The sequence below is a fragment of the Lithobates pipiens genome, unplaced genomic scaffold (assembly GCF_037356315.1).
Source record: "Lithobates pipiens isolate NorthernLeopardFrog02 unplaced genomic scaffold, aLitPip1_a1.2 Scaffold_8, whole genome shotgun sequence".
NCBI classification, from domain to species: Eukaryota; Metazoa; Chordata; class Amphibia; order Anura; family Ranidae; genus Lithobates; species Lithobates pipiens.
In genome coordinates this window covers 601,041,972-601,056,038 of record NW_027507903.1, presented here as the reverse complement: position 1 = coordinate 601,056,038, position 14,067 = coordinate 601,041,972, and the positions used below count along the sequence as shown (strand labels likewise).

At 46.2% G+C, this 14,067-nt stretch overlaps 1 protein-coding gene across 2 annotated transcripts in view; it reads right to left on the bottom strand.

Moving 5' to 3' along the window:
* Window positions 1-2,604: 2,604 nt before the first annotated feature.
* LOC143961287 (mucin-17-like) overlaps window positions 2,605-14,067 on the bottom strand; it is a 90,568-nt gene continuing 79,105 nt past the window's right edge. For both annotated transcript variants that reach the window (XM_077470540.1, XM_077470539.1), the window contains one exon: window positions 2,605-2,971. In XM_077470540.1, coding sequence (XP_077326666.1) covers window positions 2,812-2,971 — 160 coding nt within the window. In that variant the 3' untranslated portion in view covers window positions 2,605-2,811. The remainder of the gene's footprint in view (window positions 2,972-14,067) is intronic.

The window sequence follows — 14,067 nt, the reverse complement described above, 5'->3', positions numbered from 1 at the left end:
TAAAATATATGTATATGGTGACTGGGCTGTGAACAAGGCTAAGTGCCGAAACGCGCCAGTAATCACATTTTAATGGTCATGTGATAATAAAAGACTACAGAAGAATTGCTACCATTTTGTTTTTTTATTCTCAAGTATCTTAGTTGGAGGGAAGGAGGACATCTTAAGCCTGAGCACCTGGAGTAAGTGTGTTGTCTTCTATTATCTCACCAGAGGCTTCACAGTGCTTCTCTTGCATGCTCACACTGGAAAAATACCATTGTAGGTCCAGCCCACTCTTGGTTTGTTCACATTGTAGTCATTCAAGCCCTGATCCCCGAAACACATTGAATACTTTTTTGGATTGTACCCCTGACTTTTATTGGAATAAAGTTGTATCTGAACCTATGCAATGGCGTGGAGCTTCAATTTCAATTTTTTGTTACATCACACTATTATCCAAGGAGACTCTGGAGATCATCTGAGGTGTAGAAGATGCCTGCCTATGAGCCAGACCATTTACATCAACATCAGTACTTTAAGTAAACTTACCAGCATGATAACTCTGCAAGTCCAGCGCTACCTTTCCACTTTCCTCAACTTACTGAAGAGTTAAGCTGCTTGTGGATGGTGCCATGTCAATTAGTCATACTAATGTTGCGTACACACGATCGGACTTTCTGCCAACAAAACCATGGATTTTTGTTCGAAGGTTGTTGGCTCCAACTTGTCTTGCATACACAAGACGGTCACACAAATGTTGGCCAACAATTCCGAACATGGGAACGCGGTGACGTATGTCGAACCGTGAAAAATGAAGTTCAGTAGCCAATGCGGCTCCTTCGGCTTGATTCAGAGCATGGGTGAACTTTTGTGCGACGGACTTGTGTACACACAATCGGACTTTCCGACAACAAAGTTTTGTTGGCTGAAAATTTGAGAACCTGCTAAGAAACATTTGTTGGCAGAAAGTCCGACAGCAAATGTTCGATGGAGCATGCTCATGGTTGGACTTTCCGACAACAAGCCCACATCCAACATTTCCCGTCGGAAAATACGACCGCGTGTACGCGGCATAAGACCAGGTCTAAGGAGTTATTGCATATATTGGCATTTCAAACAGAACAATCACAGAGGTCCAAAAATAACAAACTCAAACAAGCCGACACATTTTGGAGCTATAAACGCCACCCTTTATTAGTGCTTAGATTGATGATTTAGTTAGGTTATTAATGATAGAGCTCCTTGTAAACTAACTGCTGAAGCAGGGTTTTCAATTTAACCTCCCTGGCGGTATTCCAGAGTCTGGCTGGGGGTGAGATTTCATTACCATAAGCGGTATTCTCGAGCCAGACTCGGGATCCCATCGCAGGATCCATGGAGGGGGTTACTTACCTTGTCCCCTGGATCCAGCGATGTCTCCCCGCTGTGATCAGTGAGCCGCCGTGTCTCGCTCGATCTGTGGCAGTGCCAAGCTCCGTTCCCTGCGAGCGTTGCGACGCACGGGGATGGAGTTCGGTCCCAAATTCAAAAAGTAAAAAAGAAAGTATAGATACAGTATACTGTAATCTTACAGATTACAGTACTGTATCAAATAATTACACATCCCCTTTGTCCTTAGTGGTTTGTCCAGAGCCCTGCATGTAGTTTTATATTATAAATATTATTCTTTATGCCAGGAAACTGGAGATTGTCCATTGCAACCAAAAATGTCCGTTTACATCAAAAGTGGTTATAGACCAGCTAGAAAAAGCGATAATAAATTAGAATCACTTGCAGAATTGAGCGGTAGCGACTTGTGGGGAAATTCGTCAACAAAAACTAAAAGTAATGACAGCGACAATTCTGCAACTCAGCACATTTCAGTGTTTTTGATTTGATTACATTATTGAATATTTTTTATTATTATTATATTATTATTTGTTATAGTTATTTATTATATATATAAGATAAAATTTGAAATACAAAATCATAAATTATAATAAAATATATATATATATATATATATATATATATATATATATATATATATATATATATATATATATATATTTATTATAATTTATGATTTCGTATATCAAATTTTATCATACCCGGGATGTCTATTAGACTCTTGTTTGGACAGATTTAAGTGAATTATTTCTAAGAATTACAGGCCTACAATATAAAACGCCAAATTTCCATGCAAAATAATGGCACCGCTTTCAGCACCTAAAATCTGAAATAATCATACCGCTAGGGAGGTTAAGGAGCCAATTTATTCCAGAGTAGATTTAACCTCAAATTCCATTGGCTACAAAGGCCAACTAAAGTCAACTAAACCAGCAATGTAAGTCCCAATGACAGGGGAATCCTTTAGCTACTAAAAAGTGTTGGCTTTGTTATCTTTGATTGCCTACAATGAAATAAATATACTTGGACCCCTTTTCTTTTGAAATGGAGCTCTTATTCTGCGCTTACCTTCTAATATTTTGAAATCATTGACCCAGAAAAGTCAGAAGACCTTATCTGTGTACATGTTCTTTCTTAGTGACTTACAGTATTGGAGGTCGCCATTGGTCTCTACTCGCTATGACAAACAGGCAGGTAGCAGTTGCAGGTTTAGAAGTAATCAATAACAATAGCTATGGAAAAGGTTTTCTTTATAACAAAGACATAGCTATCATCAGAACATTTCCCTCAGCAACTCTTTTGTTGACCAGATCCTAAATCACTGATCTATGAGCACTATTCAAGAAAGTTCAGCGTAAAGTGTCCAATAAACAGTTCACATACCAGTGATCCATCCACATTATGGAACAGGAGAACCACTATCATCACAAAAAGTCCTCCTTAATAGTAATACTTCTTTCTGTAGAAGAATACCCCCAGAATCACGGAAGTTATCACCAACACAGCAACGGCGGCCCCAACCCCTCCATACATGGCTACGATTAACACGGCTCCACGACATCCAGAATAGGTGTAAAGGTACTTTTCTGTATTGGGACAGCTGTGAGAAGAAGGAAAACAGTGTCATCACCACACAATTCTACCAACACTAGACCACAAGACCACTAAAGAGATTTGAGTTCTTTATAAGCCATAGCACTCATAGACCATTGACTCTTAGCCCTTGTACACACGGTCGGACATTCCGACAACAAAACCCATCGGATTTTGTCTGACGGATTTTGTCCGAAACTTGTGTTGCATACACACGGTCGGACAAAATTGTCGGAAAATTCGATCGTTCAGAACACGGTGACATTATTTTGTTACGACGGGACTACGTTCAGGCCAGTAGCCAATAGCTTTTGGTCTAGGAATTTGATCTGAGCATGCGTGGCACTTTGTCCGATCGGAATTCTCTACAAACGATCAGACAAAGTCCGATCGGATCATGTTGACGGAAAATTTTATAGCCCAGCTCTAAAACTTTGTCGGTCGGATATTGCGACGGAAACAGTCCGATGGAGCCCACACACGGTCGGATTATCTGAGAACATGGTCCGATCGGACATTTTCTGTCGGAATGTCTGACCGTGTGTACAAGGGCTTAGACCACCTTGCAGGGTCATTAGGAGAGCAGTAGGAGTGTACTTCTTGAACCCCTTGCCATGTAACTTTCTTATTTCCAACTTTCCTCCATCACCAATCACCTTTACATGTCTAATAGGTGGCTGGGAGAACCATCTTGGTTTGGCACCTCGCATGACTTTATGACTTTATGGGTCTTTCCTCTGGCAGAGAGGATTCGTGTTTGGTGTAATGCTCACCATTTAAAGTGGTAGAACTCTGAGCCTGGGCTGTGAGATGATTCTACCCCAGGACTCAAGCTGTCTTGCCTACACACGGTCACATCAATTCCACGGTGACGTACAACACGTACGACGTGACTAGAAAAAGGAAGTTCAATAGCCAGTAGCCAATAGCTTCTGTCTCGTAGTTAAATCTGAGCATGCGTGATTTTTGGCGTGTCGGAATTGCATACACACGAACAGAATTACCGATAGAAAGTTTTTCCGTCTGAAAAATTGAGAACATGCTATCAATTTTTGGCTGGCGGAAATTCGGACAGCTAAATTCCGATGGAGCATACACACGGTTGCATTTTCCGATGAAAAGCTCTCATCAGTCTTTTTCTGGCTGGAATTCCGATCGTGTGTACGCGCCATTTGATGTGATGGCTGCGTGTTTTTTTTTTTTGTTTTTTTTTTTTTAGGCTTTCTTTCTATTTTAATCTGGTGATTCAGCCAGTAAGTCTGTTTTTCAAAAGAATAAGCTCTGTACCAGATGAATCAGTTACAGATATGAGACAAACCATTTACCACTGACAGGGGTGCTTGCAATGATCACCTTTTAATTATGTATGTAAAATCTTTATCCCAAAAGGAAAAAAAAAACAACTGTTTGCTTTTAATTGCTTATAAAGTATAAAGCTGTCGTTCGGCTTCAGTTTGTTATTGTATTTAAATCTGCTAGTACATATAACAGTCCCCTGTCCCAAGACTGCCAATGCTGCTGTCCCTTGTGCTCCTTCATCCACAAAGAACATAAATCTCTTTTTTTTAAATACTGCTTATAAACATTTATACAGTGTGAGTCATATGAGATATACAAACAAATACATATATATATATATATATATATATATATATATATATATATATATATATATATACACATACATATACACACAGTCTAGTATATATATAAAAATATTATATACTATATATATATATATATATATATATATATATGTAATTATATGTATATATATATATATATATATATATATATGTATATTATATATATATATAGAAAGGCCAGTATGGTGGCCTGAAATTATGGGAGGAGCCCGGTGGGTATATAACCTGCCGTCCGCCCATCTTCCTCGTCGGTTCCGGTGCGCGATACCTGATACGTCAGATATCAAGGGCCGACTATCCAGATCAGACGCAGCGAGCCTGTTCGGCGGTTCCCGCGTTTTCGTCTTCAATTCGACAATCCCGTCTCGTCCATCAGCGGCCGTAGATTCGTCGTCGCTATACCCATCGAATTTGTCGCTCGGGCCGGCTGTCGCAGGTAGGGCTTCGGCACCCTCTTTTCATTACGTTTTCGATGTAACGTTATTTTGCTTGTACGCACGAGCCGCTCTGTTCTGTCATATCGAATGTTTCGGTGGCCACGTACGCTTGTCACTGTATGCTACTTTCGACGCAGGTGTTGTCATCATTGGACACGTTCGATTACGCCACGTCAGGCGATTCATTCGCAGCTACGGCATTCGAAACCGTTCGACTGCCCGTGCATTTCTATTGTAGCGGTCGAATCGTTCGACCCACAGCCGACTGCTTGTTACGACAAGGCAATCAGTCCGCACGTTTCGCTTGCTCTGCTCCAGTTCGAATGTGTCTCTTCATTTCTTGCAATTATGTTATGTGTCTCATTTCACCTCGTTCAAACATTTCAGTCCCAGTCATTTGCTGCTCCAATATCATTTCTGTCACTAGTCGCGCTCCGTCGCGAATCCTGTCGCACCGCTGGTGCACCGATTCGCTTTGAAGTGCCCCAGGGTTCGGCCTCATTTCTGTACATGCTCCAGAGACTGAATCACTTGCAGGTTCACGCTCGGTCCCTGATTCTTGTCTTTGTCATGGCATATCATTTCTGTCACTTATTACGCTCCAATTCGAATCCTGTCGCATTCCTCTATGCACCGATTCGTCCTGGTGCGCCCAGCTGCTACGCCTCATTTCAGTACATGCTCCAAAGACGGGATTCATTTGTTAGGTGCATGGGCTCGTCTTCTGATTCCAGTCTTTGTCATGGGTTTCATTTCATTTCACCTATCACGTTCCGGTACGAATAGTCATGTTCATGGACCAATTCGTCTCGGCGTGCCCCAGGAATGGCCTCATTTCAGTACATGCGCCAGAGACGGATTCATTATTTGCTACCATCGGTCCACTCGTTGAATCTTGTCTCTGTCATGGGATATCATTTCTGTCACTTATTACACTCCAATTCGAATCCTGTCGCATGTTACTATGCACCGATTCGTTCTGGCGTGCCCAGCTGCTACGCCTCATTTCAGTACATGCGCCAGAGACGGATTCATTATTTGCTACCGTCAGTCCAGTCGTTGAATCTTGTCTCTGTCATGGGATATCATTTCTGTCACTTATTACACTCCGATTCGAATCTCGTTGCATTTATTTGATGCACCGATTCGTTCCGGTGTGCCCAGCTGCTACGCCTCATTTCAGTACATGCTCCAAAGATGGGATTCATTTTCTAGGTGCTTGGGCTCGTCGTCTGATTCCAGTCTTTGTCATGGGTTTCATTTCGTTTCACCTATCACGTTCCGGTACGAATAGTCATGTTCATGGACCAAATTCGTTCCGGCGTGCCCCAGGACTGGCCTCATTTCAGTACATGCTCCAGGTTCCGTTTCGTGCTCGGTCGCAAGCTTGTGGCATGGCGATTCGGATCTCTGTCATGGCAGATTCACTCATTTCACGGTCACGTATTACTTCCCGCTTCTAGTCCAGTTGATTCTTCAACGTTGGATTCTTATCGGGGGGCCTTGCTCATCAGCCTCATTTCACTAAAAAAAAAAAAAAAAAAAGAAGGGGAAAAAAAAGAAAAAAAAAGGAAAAAAAAAAAAAAAAAAGGGGGGGGCGATTCAGGGGGGTGGGAAAGAGGAAAATTTATTTCCTTCTTTGGTGTCGTTTATCTCGTGTGTGACGTCTCACTTCCACTGTTAGCTAGCCTTCGTCAGGTGGGAGTCTCAAACAAACTTCACCTTCATCTCCTCAGGTCAGTCGAGTTCAGTAGGTCCAGCCTGCACCTGGTCAGACGGTGCCTTCTTAGGTAAGCATAATCATCTAGCGGGGAAATGCCCTTCAGCAAAGCTGCCTTCTTTGAAACAGGTATTTCTTTAGGAGTCTCCAACCAGTTGTAATCCATCTCACCCCTTATAGGTCCGTATTAGGAGAAAGAATCGCATCAGAGGGCTTGTGGCCTCGTCAGACCCAATTTCCGCCACCATGTCCCAGGCCGGCAGCGAGGACCTCACGGCTCCATTGTCTCCATCCGGTTCAGAGAATGGCAGCCAAAGGGCCTTCAGAGCTTGGACCATTCCCAGGCTAACAGCCGAGCTAAGACGCAGGGGTATCCCCTTTCCAGCAACAGCCAGAAAGGCAGAGCTTTTCCGGCTCCTGTTTCCTCCTCCCGCGGCGGTGGAGGCTTCTACTCAGCAGGCCTCCTTAGGCTCCATCGCCTCTTCTATCTCCCAGCTCCACACCCTGGTGTCATCCATCACGACCTCGATGACAGATCTGCAGGGCCGAGTAGCCCTCCTTGAGACCCAACCCTCTGTTTCTCCGCCTGTACCAGCATCCCTACCAGTTGTGAGCCCTCCTGCAGGTATCCCCGGAGCTGCACCGATAGTGTACCCATCTCATATGGTGTCAGCAAACATCAGGAAGGACATCTTAGAGGGAAAGGACGTCAATTTGGCTTCCCTGCTGATCTCAATTCATGAGCTGGCAGAGAATAAGGCCTATACTTGGGGGGACGTATCAGTGGTCCTCAAAGCTAAGGACTCTAGATTAGATAGGAAGCTCTCAGTTACTGAGTTTACCTTAGCTTTTGGCATGATGAGGGACATCATTTGCTCAGCCTCCCCTGGCAGGAGGGAGGAGCTGGATCGGTACCTCCATGTGGTAGTTGACCTGGGCTACAAATACGGCGGATCTTCTTTTTATGACTACCACCGATCCTTCTCCGCTAAAGCAGCCGCCAGGCTTTCCCAGTTCCAGACCCCTACGGATTGGAGCACCATGGACACAGAACTGTTCTGCCGCCACTTCGCGGGGCTTCGGTCCCCTCTGTGTACAATCTGCCAGTCAGCAACACATACTGCGGCCTGGTGCGCTACCTCAGTGGCAGCCCCGCCCTTCGTCGGCCCATCTACCTCGGGGGCCGCTCAGGGCCTGCAAGTGCCAGCTCGCCCGCCACAGACCGATAAGCTAGGGTGCCCAGTTAAGACCATGGGCGGTGCTTCGATCTGCAATAATTATAACAGTGGGTCGTGTAATTTCAGCCAGTGTAGGCTGCTCCATGTGTGCACCCAATGTCATAGAGCTCACCCCCGGCTCATGTGCGAGATCAAGCAGCTCAAAAGGTCCTGACTAAGCCGGCTCAATGTGTCGTGGCTTAGCGTCTACCTATCCAGCCACCCTACCCCCTCACTGTCCACCTTCCTCGTCCAGGGCTTCACGGAAGGCTTTCACACTGGACTCATCTCTCTTCCTCACGTCACACACGAGTGCCAGAACCTCCGCTCAGCAGCCACGGATGAGCTAGCCATCGACCAACTGCTGCAATCTGAACTAGATCAGGACTTTGTCATCGGCCCTTTCGTACAGCCCCCATTCGTCACCTGGCGAGTCAGCCCTATTGGGCTTGTCAAGGGCAAGTTCTCTAATAAACTCAGATTGGTTTATGATTTGTCAGCGCCTCATTCCTCTACGGTCCCCAGTCTCAATTCCCTTATTCCCTCTGAGGAGTTCTCCCTTAAATATGCATCAGTAGACATGGCCATCCAGGCCATTCTTAAGACAGGCACAGGTACCTGGCTCTCCAAGGCCGACATCTCAAATGCTTTTAAACTTCTTCCTATCCATCCTTCCCTCTGGTGCTGGCATGGAATCAAGTGGAGGCAGCAGTACTACTTTGCCACTAAGCTCACGTTCGGGTCCAAGAGTAGTCCTTGGCTCTTCGACACCTTCGCACAGGCTCTTGCTTGGATCTTGTTACATGTAGCCCAGTGTCGGGAAGTCATTCATTATCTGGATGACTTCCTGCTGATAGAGCCGCCCGGCTCTCCCCCACAAGATCTGGCTAAGTTGAGGGGAGTCTTCAGCAACCTTAATGTCCCCATTGCGGAGCACAAGGTGGAGGGTCCGTCGCAGGCTATCACCTTTCTCGGGGTCTGCCTAGACACTAACACCATGCAGGCCAGCCTTCCCCCGGATAAACTGACCCGCATCAGGACGGTCCTGAGGGACTTTACTCATGCCAGGACTTGTACCAAGAGACAGCTCCAGTCCCTCCTTGGTATGCTCAATTTTGCTATGCGCATCATCCCCCAGGGGCGCTCGTTCGTGTCACGCCTGCTGGCCTTATTATCCCACTCTCAGGACCCGGAGCAAGTACTCAACCTGGATTCCGCGGCTATTGCAGACCTAGCCATGTGGGAGGAATTCCTGTCCTCCTGGAACGGAGTGTCCCTGTTCGTCCCCTCCGTGTCCGCCCTTTCACCTCGGGTGGTGACCGACGCAGCGGCCTCCACGGGCTTTGCGGCTATTTTTGGCAACCTCTGGCTCGCAGCCCCCTGGCCTCCACAGATACTGGCTATTCCTGGCTTCACTGAGACGTCCTCCCTGTTTGAGCTATATCCCATTGTAGCCGCTGCACACACCTGGGGCCGCAGCTGGTCAGGCCAGACGGTGGTCTTTTCTACAGATAACCTGGCCACTGCGGAGATTGTCAATAAAGGCAGGTCCAGATCTCTACAGATTATGTCCTTCCTGCGGCGACTGACCCAGCTCTCATTATTGTTTCAGTTCAACCTTCATTGTTCTTTTGTCCCCGGCAAATTTAATCAGGCGGCGGATGCCCTCTCCCGCTTTAACTTTGTTTCGTTTTTTGATCAGGTACCTGGAGCCGGACCAACTTCTGCAGCTATCCCGGACTGGTCTCAACTGACATTGGATTAGCCCCGCACTTGTCAGCAGCGACTCAACTTATTGATCACTCCCTCTCAGACAATACCCGCAAGGCCTATCAGTCGGCCTGGAGGGCCTTTACTCGCTTCATATCATCCCACAATACAGAGACCTCCCGGGTCAAGCAAGTCCTTGCCTTCCTTTCCTACTGCCATTCGGACTTGGCATTATCGTTCAACACAATCCGATTGTACTTGGCCGGGGTACAACACTTCACATCCCTCCAGGACCCTACTAAGCCCTCCTTATTCACCTGTCACGCCGTCCGGGCACTCATGCGCGGCATTCAGAAACGTCGGCCGGTTTCCAGCATCAAACGGCTGCCTATCACGGGCGAAGTATTCAGGGACATGTCAGACATTCTGGCCTCCTCACCTTTCGGTCTCCATGTCAGTGTCGTCCTGCAAGCAGCCATACACCTGGCCTTCTACGGCTTCTTGCGGCCAGGCGAGTTTACCTGCAGTAGCCCCTCGGCACGTATGCTGTGCAAACACCATCTAGTAAGGTTTGAGGACCATTTCATCCTACATTTAGCGATCTCAAAGACACAGCAGCTTGGCCCAGGTACGGACATACATCTCTATAAGACCCACAACCGCTGGTGTCCGGTCGCTGTCCTCACCCGCTTGCTGACCCTTTTGGCCGATCAACCAGGGACTGGCCCACTTCTCCCCTTTCACTCCAAACCTCTCAACGCAGCCCAGTTCATGGAGCATGTCAGGATACTCCTGGGCATCCTTCACCTCAATCCTGCGCACTACTCGGGACATTCGTTTCGCATCGGGGCAGCTTCAACGGCCTCCCGCCAAGGGGTCCCGGTCCACGTCATCAAAAAGTTGGGTAGATGGAAGTCCTCCTGTTTTGCCCGTTATGTACCCAATCCGCAAGTTGAGATGGCTCAGGCCTTTGTCAAACTTACCCAGTAACAATCTTGGTTCAATAAAATGCATCCCCTACCTGAGTGTTTTGCCCCCTTATTTTGGTATACCGTACGTTAGACCAGGGCACACTTTCAGGTCCATTTCAGGTAGCGAGTTTATGTTGTCCTTGTCTATCACCCTTGTCCGTGTCGGTCAGAGGGCTCTTCACCATAAATAGAAAGGCCAGTATGGTGGCCTGAAATTATGGGAGGAGCCCGGTGGGTATATAACCTGCCGTCCGCCCATCTTCCTCGTCGGTTCCGGTGCGCGATACCCGCCCACCCATCCCCTTTTATCAGGCCTTCACTCTAGCATACTCCTCATATGAGTACTCATTTCACCCATTTCATATTCATTTCATTTTAGGGTATGCCCCCTTATTTTGGTATACCGTACGTTAGACCAGGGCACACTTTCAGGTCCATTTCAGGTAGCGAGTTTATGTTGTCCTTGTCTATCACCCTTGTCCGTGTCGGTCAGAGGGCTCTTCACCATAAATATATATGTATATATAATGTATATGAGAATGAGAAAATGAGAATCACAATTTTTTTGCTTAGAATAAAGATCACGAGAATCGTGGCGTAACATAATCTAACACATTATACAAAAAAATTGTGCTACCTTTACTGTTCACTGAGGTGTATTTTTTCCCAAAAATTGCATTTGAAAGAACGCTGCAGAAATATTATGTGACATAAAATATTGCAATAACCGCTATTTCATTCTCTCTCTGCTAAATATATATATATATATATATATACATTTTTATTGTTGTTTGAGAGCTGAGTGAGCAGAGAAGGCTCTGCATTTACATGAATGAAATGCTGGATTAAGATCGTGGGGGGGGGGGTTAAATCGAGGTCACGATTTTTTTAACCATTAATCATGCAGCTCTAATATATACAGTAAAGCCCTGGTTTGAGAGTAACTTGGTTTGAAAGCGTTTTGCAAGACCAAACATTTTTTTTAATGCATTTTGACTTGATATACAAGTGATGTCTTGATATACACATAGCGTCATGTCACAACAGAGTATAAAATAGAAGAGAGGCGCCTCTAAGTGTAGCAATATGGTTACATTTAATGAAGGTACAACGTTTAGCAACATATTGCTACATTTAGAGGTTCTCTTCTCTTTTATACTCTGTAGCACATGCTGGATTTTGCTTCTAATCCCCGTGTGGAGGCTTCCATTTCTCTGTCTCCCCTGACTGCATGTCCTGGGTATTCATTCAGAAAATGAAGGGGCCGGTAAATGAGATATTTAGCAACCCTTCCCCCACTCTCTATTCTGAAACCCCCGCAGCAGTCAGTGGAGAGCATAGGAGGGAAGCTGAGGAGACTGGGCTCTAGGAATCAGGGGAAATTAGCACTGCACAGGGTGATTAACCACTTTCCGCCCGGTCAATAGTAGATTGACGGCCAGGTGGTGGTTCTGTTATCCTGACCAGGCATCATATGGTGTCCTTCAGGATAAAATGCCGCCTCGCGCCCCTGGGGGCGCGCATCACGGCGATCGGTGGAGCTCCACCGATCTCCATAAAGAGCCTTCGGAGGAGGGTCTTTACCACGTGATCAGCCGTGTCCAATCATGGCTGATGACGATGTCAACAGGAAAAGCCGTTGATCGTTTTTTCCTCACTCGCGTCTGACAGATGCGAGTAGCGGAGAGCCGATCGGCGGCTCTTCTGACAGGGGGGTCTGCTCTGATTGTTTATCAGCACAGACCCCCCTCAGATGCCCACACTAGACCACCAGAGAAGCCCCCAGGACCACCAGGGAAGTGGGCAACATGTGGATGGCCAGGTATGTACCCCATAGCCATCCACATGTACAAATGAATGCCCAATCTGTGCCAATCAGTGCCCACAAATGGGCACTGACTGGCACCATGATGAAACAAATTAAATCAGCAATGCCACCCATCAGTGTTATCAGTGCCACCCATCAATGTCCAGCAGTGCCACCATCAGTGCCCATCCATGCCCATCAGTGCCCACCTATCGGTGCCCATCACTGCCCATCTGTGCCACCTATCAGTGCCACCCATAAGTACCCATCAGTGCCACCTATTAGTACCCATCAGTGCCACCTATGAGTGCCCATCAGTGCCACAATACCAGTGCCACCTATCAGTGCCACCTATCAGTGCCCATCATTAGTGCCCGTCAGTGCCACCTCATTGGTGCCACCTCATTGGTGCCACCTCATCAGTGCCTCCTTATCAGTGCCTGTCAGTGCAGCCATATCAGTGCCCGTCATTGAAGAAGAAAACATACTTACTTACAAAAAAATTTTACCGAAACAAAGAAAAACTTGTTTTTTTCACAATTTTTGGTCTTTTTTTATTTGTTGCACAAAAAATGAAAATTGCAGAGATGATCAAATAGCACCAAAAGAAAGCTCTATTTGTGGGAACAAAATGATAAAATTAGTTTGGGTACAGTGTTTTATGACCGCGTAATGGTCATTCAAAACCCCTTGGGGGGGGGGGGACAAAAGCGTGGTAAAGCGCTACTTAAACAGCGGTAAAGTGCTTCTAAAACTAGGCACCTTATCGCTACCGCCCCCACCCTCTCAGTGTGAAAGTGCCCTAAAAGTAAAAAAGTCAATGAGTGCTCTATCTGACACAACGTGGTGCATTTGCACCATAATAGCCAACCTTACTGAAGAGGTGCAAAGGGCACCATCTCCTTGTAGGTAGGCAGCACACTCACTTCGCACCTATTCAGTTTGGACACTAATGCCGCGTACACATGACCAGACTTTTCGATGGACTAGGTCCGACGGTCTTCCCGACAGACTTTCGGTGGCGTTCCGGCAGACTTTCCAAAGGAACGGACTTGGACACATACAATCACACCAAAGTCTGACGGATTTAACCGTGATGATGTACGACCGAACTAGAATAAGGAAGTTCATAGCTAATCGCCAATAGCTGCCCTAGCGTCGGTTTTTGTCCACCGCACTAGAATACACACGAGCGGATTTCTCGATTGGAACTGGGTCCGGCGGAGTTCTGGGCGAAAAATTTGAAACATGTTGTATTTCTAAAGTCCGTCAGATTTTTGGACAGCAAAGGTCAGATGCAGCCCACACAAGATCAAATTGTCCAACAGATTTGTTCCGTCGGACCTTTGCTGACGAAAAGTCCGGTCGTGTGTACGCAGAATTATACTGGACAATAGCCAACCTTACAGGGCAGTGTTCATGAAAACTGGAAGAAGGAAAAAACTGAAATCAGGTTCGATTCTCTAAAGGACCTGATAAAATACAATTAAAGGGATTGTAAAGATAAACATTTTTTCACCTTAATGCATTCTATGCATTAAGGTGAAAAAACATCTCACAGTGCCAGCCCCCCCCGTTTTACTTACCTGACCCCT